The sequence below is a fragment of the Molothrus aeneus genome, chromosome 4, assembly GCF_037042795.1.
Source record: "Molothrus aeneus isolate 106 chromosome 4, BPBGC_Maene_1.0, whole genome shotgun sequence".
Classification (NCBI taxonomy): Eukaryota; Metazoa; Chordata; class Aves; order Passeriformes; family Icteridae; genus Molothrus; species Molothrus aeneus.
This window is the reverse complement of record NC_089649.1, coordinates 14,240,137-14,254,619: the sequence shown is the minus strand read 5'-3', so window position 1 is coordinate 14,254,619 and position 14,483 is coordinate 14,240,137. Positions and strand designations below refer to the sequence as shown.

Below are 14,483 nucleotides of genomic sequence, written 5' to 3'. Positions count from 1 at the left end.
TATTCCTAACTATCAGTGGGAAGCATAGGGCTTTTCCCTGGGTTTCACCTGGTCTTTGTAAATGTCTACTTTTTCATGCATGATACAAAGGGCATTTAAAATTTCTATCAGCTTGAATGCAGTAATTATCCCTAGGTCCAACACGTGAAATTAAATTCCTAAAACAGAAAACTGTTCTAAAGGAGAGCACCTAACATAACTAAGACTGTGAAGCCAAGAAAAGATGCCACAAAAGTCTAAGTTTTAAAGGTTCTATCTGTTTCTGTGTCTGAAAGCTGCTGCTAAAGGTTTTGTTTAGGACTTCTGTATCCAAACCACATCTGAGCATCTATCTCTTTATATTCTCCCAAGATCACTTCCCATTCCTATTTCCTGTAGGCCTTTCAGAAGCATGGGAGAACCAAAAATTGTTAGGTATCAGATGAAGTTTGCATCCTCCCTTTCACTCACATATTAAATGCTAAAGATACTACAACTTGGAAATAGTAAAGTAAGGATGCAACAGTATGTTGCATTTTTCTGTTTTGTTGGGGGGAGGAATTATAATTTTATCTTGTTTAAAAGCTTGTGGGTTTTACTCTTATTAAGCTAATACTATAATTCTTATTAAACACATTTATGAAATGATGAATTTAGACAATAATATAGTTATTGTTAACTGCACTTGTATAAACTGAAAAACATTTTCCAATGTCTTAGCAGTTATTTCTTGGCACTAAACATAGTATGCCTGAGCTTTAGAGGTATATAATCGTGTTTCACAATGGTAAAAACACAGTCACTTTTCCATCAAAATCTGGACTGTCTCAGAGAAAAATATCCTACCCCGCTACTGAGTTATGTTATTGCAAAACATTGTATATCACAGACTAATACAAAATACCAACTATATGCAGAAGCAATAGATACACTTTGGAGTTCTTTGTATTGCTTAGAATGACATCCTGATGCTACCATTTAGCTCATGATAACATTATATCAATCAAAATCCAGTTTTAATTATACACCATTCTGCTTTTTCTCTCAGAGCAAACACAGAGAAAACGACCTATTTCAATTAAAATACACACTTTATAGAATTAAAAATAGGTTGGAAATCACTTTTAAATCAGCTATCAGCCTGTCAATTAATGCTCTGAACCCCTGCTATTGACCCAGTACTGTACAAGCTGTTATTATGCACTGTCCTACCTATCATCTGTTCCCCGTGCTGCTCTGTTCCAGAAAGACAGACAGCTGCAAGAGAATATCCCTGTTCAACCTGAGGACCATCTGACTTTAATTGTAGCACACAGCTTGATGTGGGTCTGGTTATGAGAAGCTGAAGTATCACACTGTAATAATCTGGAAAAGCAGAAAGCTGCCAACACGCGGCTGCAAACAGGGGCTTGCGCTGTCTGGCTGCCTGACGGGCTGCAGGAAATATGATTAATGAGCAAGGTATAATGATATCAGGAACCCGATTAGCACCACAGAAAGGTCACAGATCAAAGTAGTATGCATTTCATGAGCTCCAATCGTTGTATAAGATCTGGGGACTTAAAGAGGTAAACTCAAATGCAAAGGGGAAAAAATATCTTTATGTCATAGCTTACAAAATGAGCACTTGGAATACTGTACTCCCTATTTTGTCTGAACCAGGAGACAGCAAGGAAATATTAGCTGAATACATCAGCCCATGCCACATTGTAGCAAGCTCTTCTTGATCATATTAGTGTGGATCTGAGCTTTAAGCAGTCTCCCTAAACTATTCTACTTGAAAAAGAAACTATGCTGATGGTATTCAATCCACCAAGTATAAACAAGGAAAAGCAATTTAATATTTGCATGTAATTTTCTCAGTGTTATTCCACTGCAAAAGTGGCAGATCACAGAGGGCATCACCCACACCAGCCAGGCCCATTACGACTGGATAAGTTTAACTAGGTCAGATAGATGCAGTTAATGTAATTCATTGGCAGAGAGGCTTAAATTTAATGCTACCAGACCGACCAAAACTTGGTATCCTAATTACAGAAACAGCATCAAGGACCTACAGCTGTAGGTCCTACCCATTTGGTAGAACACCTGACATCATCTGGATGATGTCTGGCACATTTTAATACCAACACTTGATAAATTATTTCTTACTTTCATAACTAGCTTAAGCCTTAAAAAAATCAAATTTTTTTCTGTGCAATTAATACTTGAAAACTGTAAAGTTTCATGCCAAGAATATTGCACAAGCGAGAGATATCAAAGAGAGCTGCAAGGAAGGCAGACATGAGCAGCAGACTGGGAAATGAAGGAAGAATGAGGGAATGATATGTCAGAGTATACAGAGCGAGGAGGGTGAGAAAACCTAGCCCATGGCTTGGAATGAGGAAAAATAATTAAGAGCTAAGATCTTAGACAACGAGGAAGTGGGAGATTACCTTCACAGTGGGGAAACCCAGATTTGTAACTAATAGAATAAAAGTATATTTTAATGCAAAATCTAAAACACCGGAGTCATGAGAGATCAAGTCCACCTTGACAGATGTGCCTTTGACAAGTCTGCTCAAGAACACAGCTTTGCATTTCCCAGGTTATTCTGAAGCACCAGCACATGCCAAGCTCACAGAGGTGTCAGGCTACCTCCCCTACCCATCACCACAACTGTGAGATCAAAAGCTGAGTTTCAACATGGTTTGCCAAGTAGTCCTGCTCAATGTTACTGTATTTCATATCTCATTTAAATAAAATTTGCACGTACATATGGATGAAGGAAAACACTAAATCCACCCAACGTTCTTTGTGATTACTATGGTGCATCTACCACTGCCTGCAGGAATCTAGGCCACACAGCATTTCTGAAAAAAAGGTATCATGTTACCAGTACAAGTGCAGTGTGAAACATTCTAATTAACTTCTGAACCACAGATTTCTTCTTATGTAAAGGTTCTCCAATGTTATAAAGCCTGACGTGCCACCAACAACAGAACTTCTTCGATTCCCATATCCTAACGTAGGAGTATCAGGATGCTATCCTGATAAGCCTGGTATCTGAAAGGTTCTTGAGAGTTTCCATGCCTTAATTCACTATTTCCCAGTTAGCTGGCTACCACATGAAAACTGCAGCCTCATATTTCAAGATTTGCTAGGAAAGGCTTCTGTTATTTATTTCAGAATGCCATCAGTGCAGAACTGTTTCATTCTGAGAAGAGCCTAACATAGCTTTTGAGAATGTGCTGAAACACCACTGGTGATAGTGTGATAGCTATTCTGTAATTCATTTCACTGCCCAGAGGGCACAGTGAAGATAGGCAGTGCTAACAACTGCATTTCCCAAAACAGGGAAGAGAACAGTAACACAGGTTTGAGAATGAAGCAGGAAAGGGAGAATTTAGTTTTATTTTCTTGTAAAAAGGCTCTGAAAAATATCAATTTAATGGAAGAAATGGAAGAGGTGGCAGAAGATTGAAAATGCCTCTTTGGAGTTATACGGACACTAAAATTAAGAAACTTCAAAATCACATTTAAGTCACAAATATTTTTATGATCAAACAAGCTTTTTCAAGCCTACTGCAAAGTGATGATTTTATTAGCTCTTTAGGACCATGAGAGCTGACACGTTAAAAAAGGGTAAGATCTCCTGTATATTTAGACTGCATTAAAACTTTTGTGAGCAAATCTAAGACTGAGAATACTATATTCCTTTTTTCCTCCAACATTTGTAAATCCTACTAAAACTATATCTTCATAGTTTATATTTATAATATAAATATATATATTGCAGGCAAAGATGCAAATTATTTCAGAAGAGTCTTGCAAGACAGAAGTGACTGGACAATAGAAGAGAGCCATCTTACCAGCCTGTTAATGCGAACAAATTCTTCTGGGGTTTTGGCCCATGGTGGAAGTTCAACATCAGACACCACTGTTCCATCATCCATCACTCCCAGATTGTAATTGTTGCTGTTGACAAATATCTCTGGGAGGTAATAAAATTCAGGAATCAATTCCTGTAGATAAATGAAAAACAATGCCATGTCAAATTCTGTCAAAGGATGCACTGTGTGACATTAAAAAAAGTAATTATTGGGATGGAATTAAGCAAAGAGAATATATAAAATTCTCCCACAGACATCCCCCTCCTTCCCTAGAAGGGTCCCCTTCTGTACTTTCTAAAATTCAAACCTGTAGATATGATGACTCCTTAGCATGCTTTTAACATGACAAAGAACTGAGATACTACAGGCTCTAAAACTAAAATGTCAGAATATTGGTTTTGGTTGCATATTATGCACTGAGAAACTTAAAAAACCAAAGTAATGAACATCACATGGCACAGATAGTACTTACTGGAAAGGTACAAACAATCAATGATGGTAAAAAGTTGTGGAAAACTGATTCTTTCACATTTTAGTACAATACACATTTAAAGTGCAAATGCACAAATGGCAATCTACAGTTGGATGAAACCAGCATCATAGATATTAATTACAAAGGTGTGAAACCCAGTTATAGTCTTTTTTTCTCTAATGTAAAGGATCTAAGAACCTAAAGTTTAGGCTATTACCTAAGATTGTCCAACACCCAGAAATAATTTTTGTAAATTCCAAAATACCTGGAGTTATGCCACATGTTCCATAAAAACAAACAAAGAAAAAAACCCACAAAGCTGAAGAGAGTCAATATTTTTCTTTCACATAAAATTAGTTTACTCAATTATGTCTCCAGTCTATATATTACAGGGAAGAACCACACAAAATCTCATGCACAAGAGACAAAAAGGCAGGGATTTCACATGGTTACAAGGTCTGCACTAAATTCCTTGTCAGGATCATCATTGCTGTAAACAAGTGATGTTTTTGATGTTCCAGGCCTGTGCTGAACAGGACTGGAACTCAGCATTTACACCTCCCTGGCTGGCCTGCTCTAGCATCTCTGCTGGCACAGCTACCATGGCTGAGGAAAAACAGTACAGGAATTGTGATTTCTAAGTCTTCTCAGAAAAAGAAAGTAATAGTAATGGCTAAAAACAAAATTTATTAAGCAAAAAATGACACATTCTATGCAAAACTGAACGTAACATGCTAAGAAGGAAAATTACCCTCAAACCTGTAAGAATTTTCTTCTGGATAAGTGGATTATTTCCTTGTTTTGCAAACAGACCTGCAACTTCCTAAGTTGTCATGCATTTTATAAAATAGACAGTAGGTAATACATAAATTTATCCAAGTTAATGGGATTAGAACCTTATTTATATACTTTCATAAAAATATTTGCAATGTCTGGGTATAACACTTAATAGAAAAAGCCCATAAAGATGTAACACACATATTTCTGCCCCATATTTTAAAGGTAGATTGTTTGGGTAGGATTTTTTGGTTGTTGGGTTTTTTGGGGGGTATTTTTGTGGAACTTGATGTTGAGACTTAAATACACCCAATAAACCTGGCAATTTGATGGATTTAGAAAAATTGAGCCACTAAATTAGAGAATTTACTTCCTTTGTAAAGAAAGGATCAATACACATAATTGCTTCATAAGTGTATTTCATAGCAAATGAGTGGTGTAAAATTGGTCTTCCATACAGCAAGTGCAAGCTGCAGGCCACTTGAGAAGTAGGAAAAAAAAAAAATCAGACTGCCTCAGTGGCTTTGTCTACTGTGGGTGGAGGATGTGGCCACGCCAGAAGATCAGCAGATCAGATCTGAGACGCAGTCCTGACATGGGTCAACGCTCAGAGGTCTCCAAGATAGCCCCTGAGGGCCAGCTATGGCATGAGCAGCTTTCCAAATGGCTGAGTGCAAGGAGGAGGTCATCAGATTGCGGGCAAGGTCAAGCCGAAGTAGCCAGGGCAAAGAGAGGAAAGATCAAGCAGGAATTAAGCTATTATCACCTCCATCCTTGTGTGAAACACTGCTTGGCTTTGAATTGTACATCTTTTTGTTTACAGTCCCCTAATTAACTAGGGTAAAAAACACGCTTCTGTACCAAATGCTCGACAAGCAGTTGATAAAAAAGAGATTTGAAACTATTTCACTGCATAAGAACAAGAATGTAGCAAGGATAAATGCTGTAAAAAATAAAGTTTGTAAAAAAAAAAAGTAACACTGAGGTTGCTAGAGTTTTTATCATCACAGAAACCAGCAAAGAAAAAGCAGAGGCACAGGACTATTAATTTGATAGCAGCACGCACCACAAATATGAAACCATACCCTGATCTGAGCACTTAAAACACAAGCTCATTACATATGTTGCCAATGCTTTTATTTCTTCTTTAAATATGTATCTGTACAGATATTCATTAGTTTCTTTCAAGATCAGAAAGCATTTGGCTTTCTAGAACACATTGTTTTCATTAGGCTACACAGAAACAATATGCTGGAAACTTCAAAATTACCTGTAATTTCTACTAGTTTGACTATTAGAAACTTTTCATAAAGCTTTTCATTACTCCAGAAATGAGTTTTCAGAAAGTATTTCACTGTCACCATTATGATACATTTCTACAAAAGGAGTTTCTTTGTTATGTGATTTTCTTCTCTTGGCCATGTGCTAACATTTACCCATGGAAAAAGGGAGTGCAAACAGATGCATGTGGCCATTGGAAATGAGCTGCATTTAGAGCCCATTTTTAATGCCTTTATACGGGTGAAAATTATAACATTAGTTAAAGGAAAAGTTTTTACTAAAACAGCAAAAACACCTGATCACAAAATATTAATTTTTATCAAGTAAACAAATATTCTTCATGTATTTGGCAGCTGCAGTCCTTAACAGTCCTTCTCAACTGTATTTGTGGGGTCTTCTTTTTTCTTAAAATCTTCAAATCACATTTTTAACTTCAAATAACATTTTTAATTACAAATTTAACTGACATTAACACAGCAGATGCTGACCCACATGTGCAAATCTAGAAAATAGAACTTCCTGGACACATGAGAATGTTAAAAAAAATGCAGGCACTTTTTGCTTGTTTTGCATGGCAGGAGGAATGATTTAGTAAATGTCTTCACACAAACATCACATGAAGATGCAGGACCAGACATGAGAGGCCAGAATGAAGAACCCTTTAATACCTCACCTGGAACAGTGACAAGGACTGGACTAACACAGGGCAAACACAGCCTCTGCATGGACATTCTGTCAGTTACTTACAGCTAAATGGTTCTGAACTAATCCATGGTTGATTTGTAAAATCATCAAGCATGGGGTCTGGAGTTTTGTCTGCACAAGTTTCCTTTAGCTGTTCTAAAACTGCTTCCTGGCAGTTCCAGTGCATGGTCCCAATAGCCATTTTGTGGAACCCAGTAAATGTTAGTTCCTTACTTGCTCTTCTATGCACCCTTCCAAGTACTACAGACCTCCATGATCATCACATTCTTCCTCAGGGATCTCTTTTTGCAAGCTAAAGGATTCTAGACAGTTTAGATTTGTTCCCTCCAGAGGTCTCCCCTTCCAACTAAAAATTTTGGTTCTCTCCATACTTTTTCTAACTCTGCTGACTGAGTCTCTTCTAAAATTTTCCATACTCAGCACATGTACAGAAATGGTAAAACTGTCCCACGTTTCTTTTGTTTAAATTTCACAGAAAAAGCCAAAACATCTCTATGATTTGTTGAAGCTCTTGTTTTAGGACTTGTGTTTGGAAATTACTTTCTGAAATTTCGCTGTTGGAATTCACCATTTCTACAAGGAAGATATAAGAGATCCTTATGGTAAGCAATACTTCAGTTGTTCTGCCATGCTTTTCACCACAACTGAAGAAGGAGCTCACAGACAATATCAACATAAATCTAATACTCAGTACTTACTTTAAGAAAAACCTGCCATACCAGGATTCTTATTAAAATAGTTATAAAATTCTGCATAAAACTAAAGTACAATTTTTCTCTAACAGAAATTGCCCCATAGCACATGAAAACAATGATTTCTAAGGAAAATTCATTAAAAATATTTTTTATAAAAATGCAGTATCAACAGGATGTCAGTTTAAGAACGGTAATTTTTTTTCCCATGCAAAAAAAAATTAATATTACATACTTTGTTTCATTAATGCAATTAAATGTTATTTTTTCTTTTGTTTAGGAAATGACTGATGCATTTTGAAGCAGAGTTATATGATCTCCAAAGATGTCTAGAAACAATGACAGATCCCTAATCCTATTAAACATTTATAAGATACCAAATTTTCAAACTAAATTATTTCACAATCACGTTAAGCAATATTAAGCCTATACATAACCTGTCAAGCAGAATAATAAAAATGCATATTGTAAGTCTAAACTTTTATTCATATTTGCAACACTTTATTTCTTCTGTTAAGGACTTAAATGGCATTCAAGAAATATATACTAATCTATTAAATTAACTCAAATTTCATTTTTTCATCACACTTCAATGAAATAATTTTCAAGACAGTTGGGAAGTATAATTTCTCACTACCCATGAGTTTCCCTTCATCTGCTATATGTGTGTTATTTCTCGCTAAGAAATTGTCAACTAAGAAATTGTCTCAAGACACTGCCTGAAACTCTGCCAAGTTGTAAGAAAAATATTTTTGCAGGTTTCCATTAAAATTCTGAGGGTAATTAATGAAGAAACAAATTTTGCCAATGTTTAACCACTCTGTTAAAGTTCTAAGTGATTATACCTCAAACATTTTCTAGTTTGACAAAAATACTAAACTTCTCAGTAATTCACAATTAAGCAAAGAGAAGTACAAAAAGTCCGGATATTTATTTAGTAGACTAAAGAAACGTATGATAACCACAATTAAGACCTGATCCATCATTGATCAATAAATAGATTTCATGGAGTCAATATCTCATTGGATAACAACCTGCATCTTTAAAGCACTTTAAATCCTGTTACTCTCTCTATTTACATATGTATATACATATATATATATGAGTGTGTGTGTATATATATAATTGTTTTACTTTTTACTTAGAATCTAAGTAAAAGTATTCAATGGTATATATTGAACTTTTTCTTTTTAATTCAGGGAAGTATTTCCCTGTTATGGATCTTAGCACAATTTTACACAAAACCAAATCATTTATGAAAACCAAATATCTGCATCCTAAATATGTTAACATTTTACTATACCAGTTTATGATTAAAAATCTGAATTTCAAGGTACTTGCTTCTGAATTTTGCTGGTCATTGCTCTTTTTGTGACTACTATGACATGAAATTTCTCCTATAGAAGGGTCATGTTGCCAGTTTCACAGCAACTTTATTCAGTAACTTTTGAGACTTTAAATACGAAGTTTGATTTAAAGAAAAACTGTCTAAAATTATGTTATGCTAATAAGTTTTACAATAAACTTTCTGAAACAGCATTTCTGTACCTAAAATTCAGCTGTTTTACACTATGAGGATCACAATTTGCTAAAGAAACCTGTATGAGATACAAATTCAGATATTCAGTACCATTCCCCCAGCCTTACAATAGCTGCCACAGCTGTGTGTCATATCACAGGATTTCACAAATTAATTCCCATTTTATGGTGGAACAACCTAGAACAGTGTAATTGGAGTTTACTAATGTTTTCTTTTATTAAAGAAAATATTTCTTTTATGGTCTCCTAGCATCTCTTTTTGAACAAAACTAATCAAATTCACCAAAACTAACTCAAAGCACATGAAAAAGAAATAAACACAAAGCAGCAGAAGAAAAGACATGAAGAACAGTACCTAGCTCTATACTAGTGACCATAGCTTGGTGAAAAATTGTGAAAAAAAATCACTTGAATTAAACCAATCTAATTTTCTTTTCAAAAGGAAGCTGCAGTGGTGGATGGTGAAAGAAAAAGTGGCAAGGTGTTGCTTTACTTTTGAGAAAGACCTCTGAGACTGTCCCAGTCTCCCATGACATTCCTGCAAGCAAACTAGAGAATGGAGATGAGATTGGGTTACAATAACGTGGGAGTAGCCAAGCTGGAAATCCATATTCCAAGAGCAGTTATCAATAGTTCACTGTCAGACTGGGAGGACATGGTAATGGAGTCTGCCCTGCTCTTAATTCCAGTCAATAATCTCATTAATGCCCTGGCACAGAAGGTGCAGAAGTAAAATTCCAGATGACACTGAGAAGGCTACACAGCTGTTTGGAGGACAGCAAGAGGACTTCAGATGGTCTTAAAATCTGTATATATGGTATTAACAACTACAAAAACCTGAAAACAATCAGCAAACTACAGCGGAAAAAGGGAAAACACATGCAAAGTGCAAATTACAACATGGATTACAATTATGCTGTTGTAAATATAATGAGAAATAGACTTATTGCAACAAGTTAGATGCCAAACCAGAAGGAACAAGTGCTTCTGAACAAGTGCAGGCAAATACTGCCAGGTTTGCTTTCTCTGTGGTATTAACAAAACCAACCAGGATTGTTTGCACCAATAATGTAAAAATTAAGAAGCAACTGAGTTACTTGGCCATGCCTATATAGTACTTTAAAAGTACCAAGTGGTACTCTCACAGAATTGAAATACAGTCAGTATTCTTTAGTGCAGAATATTTAACTTAAAAACGCATAATTAAACATTTAAAGTCACCAATCCTGAGCTAATTAGTAAATAATGCCAGAGTGGTAGTGAGACACTAAACTTCCAAAAGATTTTTAATTTGCATTGCTCAAATAAATGGATAGGGAGAACTAGGAAATTGAATTTTATGCCACATATCTCTTGAAATCAAAATTTGTGAAGTTCAAGCAAAGGTTATTCTACAGAGGAGCATTGGTTTTGTGCTTTGATCATTGATCCAAGGTTTTCCCAGGATACTGACACAGATTGGTTGTGACCACACATATGCTTCAGCTTTCTCGGCTGAAGTGATTCCAGCCAGCAAGAGCTCTTTCCAAAGCCAGCTCCTGTTAGTCCTCCTGTAACACACAGTGCTTCCAGCTAAGATTAACAACAATCTTAGGACAGCAGCATCAGTAACTGCATTCATTCTTTCCACACAAAAAGCAAGGAGAAATAATTTCTTGTAATCAGCTCAATGGTTCTAAGTTTCACAATTTTTTCGGCTGGAAGAGTAAAAAACTCTTCTTTTGCCTTTGTTCCCCCTACTTGTTGACAACTACAGCAGCACAAAGTGTTCCACTTTGTTCAGACTCTTCCACCCATGAGTCAACTAAACACATTCAAGCAATAGGAGGCTAAAATGTTGCAATTCTGCATGTAAAATATATGTTCTGCATTTAGCCATGTATTTCACAAACACTTGCAAGGTAGCAAGGTAGAGCACCAAGTATCAAGAAACTTGGTTTTCACAGCTGTAATAAAATATGGGGAATACAGATACTTCCAGTGAAGATGGAAACATTCAATCATTCATCCTCAATGTTTCTCAGAGGCAGCTCCTCTAAGCACTGACTCCTCTTGGTCCTTGCAGTAGCTATCATCCAACTCCAGATCCCACCAATCCACTCTTTTGTACCACTTGTTCTTATTGCCTACAGGTGTGGCCTGTTAAGATCAGGCCTACTCCTAATTTTTAGTAATTGGTTCAGCTGCAACTGTTTGGGGGATAAGATTACATTCTATACCACCTTCATTTACCCATACTGGATCCCCTTACACCATCCAGCATGGGCAGCAGAGATTTTTTTCCTTTTTTTCTTACAGTAATATCCATGTAATAAAAGGACACAAGCTCCTCGTCAATCTGATCTGCTTTAGAAGAAAAATAAACATAGCTACTCAGTCGTTCCCTGCATTTTATTTTCAAGACCTTGCATTGTTATCATTGTTCCACTGCAGATTCTCTCTAACTAGCCTACAGCTATGAGTGTATCCCAGCTCAGACCAAATTAAAGCTGGGTAAAAGTGAAGATTTTTGTCATACATTTTGAAAGTTACATTATTTCCTGTTGATGTATCTTCCATGAAATGTTACCCATTATTGTTATACCACAATACTGCTAATACACATGCAATGGTGATGTACTAGAACCCTAAATCTTTTTTTTTTTTTCTCCACAGTAGATTGTTTCTTGTTTTATAACTGTATGAGAACCTACATGAAAATTACAATTATTACTTTTCCCTAATAAACTTCACTTAACACTTTTTTAAAATAATTTTTTCCCTTCTGCAAGAAGCACTACCCATTTCACTACACTTTCAGTACCTCCCAATCTCATAGCAATGGAAATTGAGGCCTAACCTGTTATTATTGAGAAGAATTCTGCTCAGTACATCTTTCAATTTTAATAATGAACTGCTGGTAGCTATTCTCCAAATACAGTGGATTCTTTTAGACAGAGTAATCCCAGCTCACTCATAAGACAATGTAAAAAACTAAGATCATCATCTGCTTCTTCTCTGTTCATAAGGTCTGTTACCTTTTCTCATCAGAAACTGTGATTGCTTTGACATAATCTCCTCTGGATAAACATGTGTTTCATTTGCTTGTCTCCAAGCTATCTTCCTGGCACTTAAACACAGTCTGATTATTTGCCTAAGTATTTTTCAGTGAATTGTAGTTAAACTCACCTCATAATTTCTTTGCTCTTTTTTTTTCCCATATTAAATACTTTGACTGATTTGTCCACTACTGGTATCTTTCTCCTTCTCCATTTCTCAAAAAAACCCAGAAAATGCACTCTGAAATTCCATCTGCCAATCTTGCGGGTTACAAGGAAATTAAGCCCATAATGACCAAATAAATTTGAAAATGATCTAGCATGTTTGTAATTTCTAAACTCTTCTTTCCCAATTTCATATAGACATAATATTTTTTTCTAAGTGGAATTAATTCCACTAGTTACTGCTTGCCTTCAATTCTCACAGATCCCTTTTTCAACACTGTCAGTTGATAATTTTTGCATTCCAGTAATTTGCAAACCAACCCTTTCCTAAATTGTCTGCTCACCATAAATATGAGTGAATGATTTTGTGTCACTTAGGTCTCTTGCTGGTTGTGTGACATCCTTGAGCTAGACCCTGATTTTCTCCAAATTACATTTTTCCATCCTCCTTCCATTAAAAAAATCCAATTCTGATATTAATCTACCTTCTTGGATCTGATCTTTCCCACCACTGCCAGCATCTTTGTCTTCTTTGTTTTCCTCCCCAGTTTAAAATATTTCAGTCTCAGGGCTAAAAATGTTTCCTACAGTTTTACAGAAGAATTCACTGAAATATTCTCACAAAAGTAAAACCATGTGTCATCTCCCTTGCATCTTTTTCCAAATAGTGGGGTGGCTCCCAGTCTTCTTCTTTCCATCCTACACTCCCAGCTGCAATAAAGGCAGAGGCAGTATAAATCAGGAAATGTTTTACCTTGATGTCAGAAGTGTCACGCTGACTGTTGCGCCACGCTCTTGAAATAGACGAAAAAGTCCTATCTGCATGATCAAACTTCCCACCTTGCAGATTTAGGAAAAGTGTTGTGAAGGGCTCCTAAATACATATAAAAATATTAATTAAAAAAAAAAACAAAACAACAACAATGCATGTCTTCAGAAATTTCAGGGTAAAAAAAGGACTTTATTATTCTTTTGGGTTCTGTTTGTGAATGATGCTATTTTTCTGGCAGACACACAATTAATAGCAAAGGGTTGATTCTATTATTTAAGAATGAGAAATACAAATTGATCCTTGTTTGTTCAATAAAATGCTTTTTAATCTTACTCCACGCATTCATATACTCAGATAAAGAAAAGCAAATAAAACCAAAAGAAAATACTCAAAGGCTAAAGCAGAAACTACAGTTTGTATCAGTTGTGACACAAATTGCTCTCAACAACACGAACAAGCTCAGGTGCCTTAGATATTTATTTAACTAGCATGTAACAAAAATAACGTGTTTTACTTTGTTCAAGGTGATCTGTTAATCTAAAAAATAATGTGTTTTACACTTTGTTCAAGGTGATCTGTTAATCTAAAAGATAGCATCCAATACTGAGAGCTTCAGAACTGTTATTGTTTCATATATAATTTATGATTTAGAAAAATGTTTGGAAGATTTAAAAGCCTCCTCTTAGTTAAAGAACACTTAAGCACATATTAGTGGATAATTGCTTGAAATTAGCTAAGCACTGTAAATTACTTCAAGGATTTATGTATGCTTGTACATTCTAACAAGCTTTAATTAATGATGTGCTGCTAATGCTTTCCTAAAGAAATTACTTCCTAGGAGATAAATCACCTTTCAATTTTATTGAAAAATGCATTGTTTAACCAATACATTATCAATATGTAGTAGCTCAAAGTTACTTCCATATAAATTGTAGCAGATTTTTAAAAAATAATTATTTACATCACAGAACTTCATGGTCATCAGAAATCAACTCTCAGTCATTAGGAGGGGAAAATTAAATATATTAATTAAGAACCACAAATGCTTGGCACTTAATCCAGTCAGAAAATATGCAAGGAAGGGAAGTTAACCATGTTTAAAGAAATATGTACACTAAAAAGAAATTTTTAAGGAGAAAAAGCTTTACTGATTTGAAAAGGCTGTACCAGAAAAACTGAAACTTTCCGCTT

General features: G+C 35.5%; 1 protein-coding gene across 2 annotated transcripts in view; it reads right to left on the bottom strand.

Moving 5' to 3' along the window:
* LRBA (LPS responsive beige-like anchor protein) overlaps positions 1-14,483 on the bottom strand; it is a 367,997-nt gene that overhangs the window by 87,691 nt on the left and 265,823 nt on the right. For both annotated transcript variants that reach the window (XM_066547964.1, XM_066547965.1), the window contains 2 exons: positions 13,275-13,394; positions 3,831-3,983 (listed from right to left, as the gene is read on the bottom strand). In XM_066547964.1, the coding sequence (XP_066404061.1) occupies positions 3,831-3,983; positions 13,275-13,394 (273 nt within the window). The remainder of the gene's footprint in view (positions 1-3,830; positions 3,984-13,274; positions 13,395-14,483) is intronic.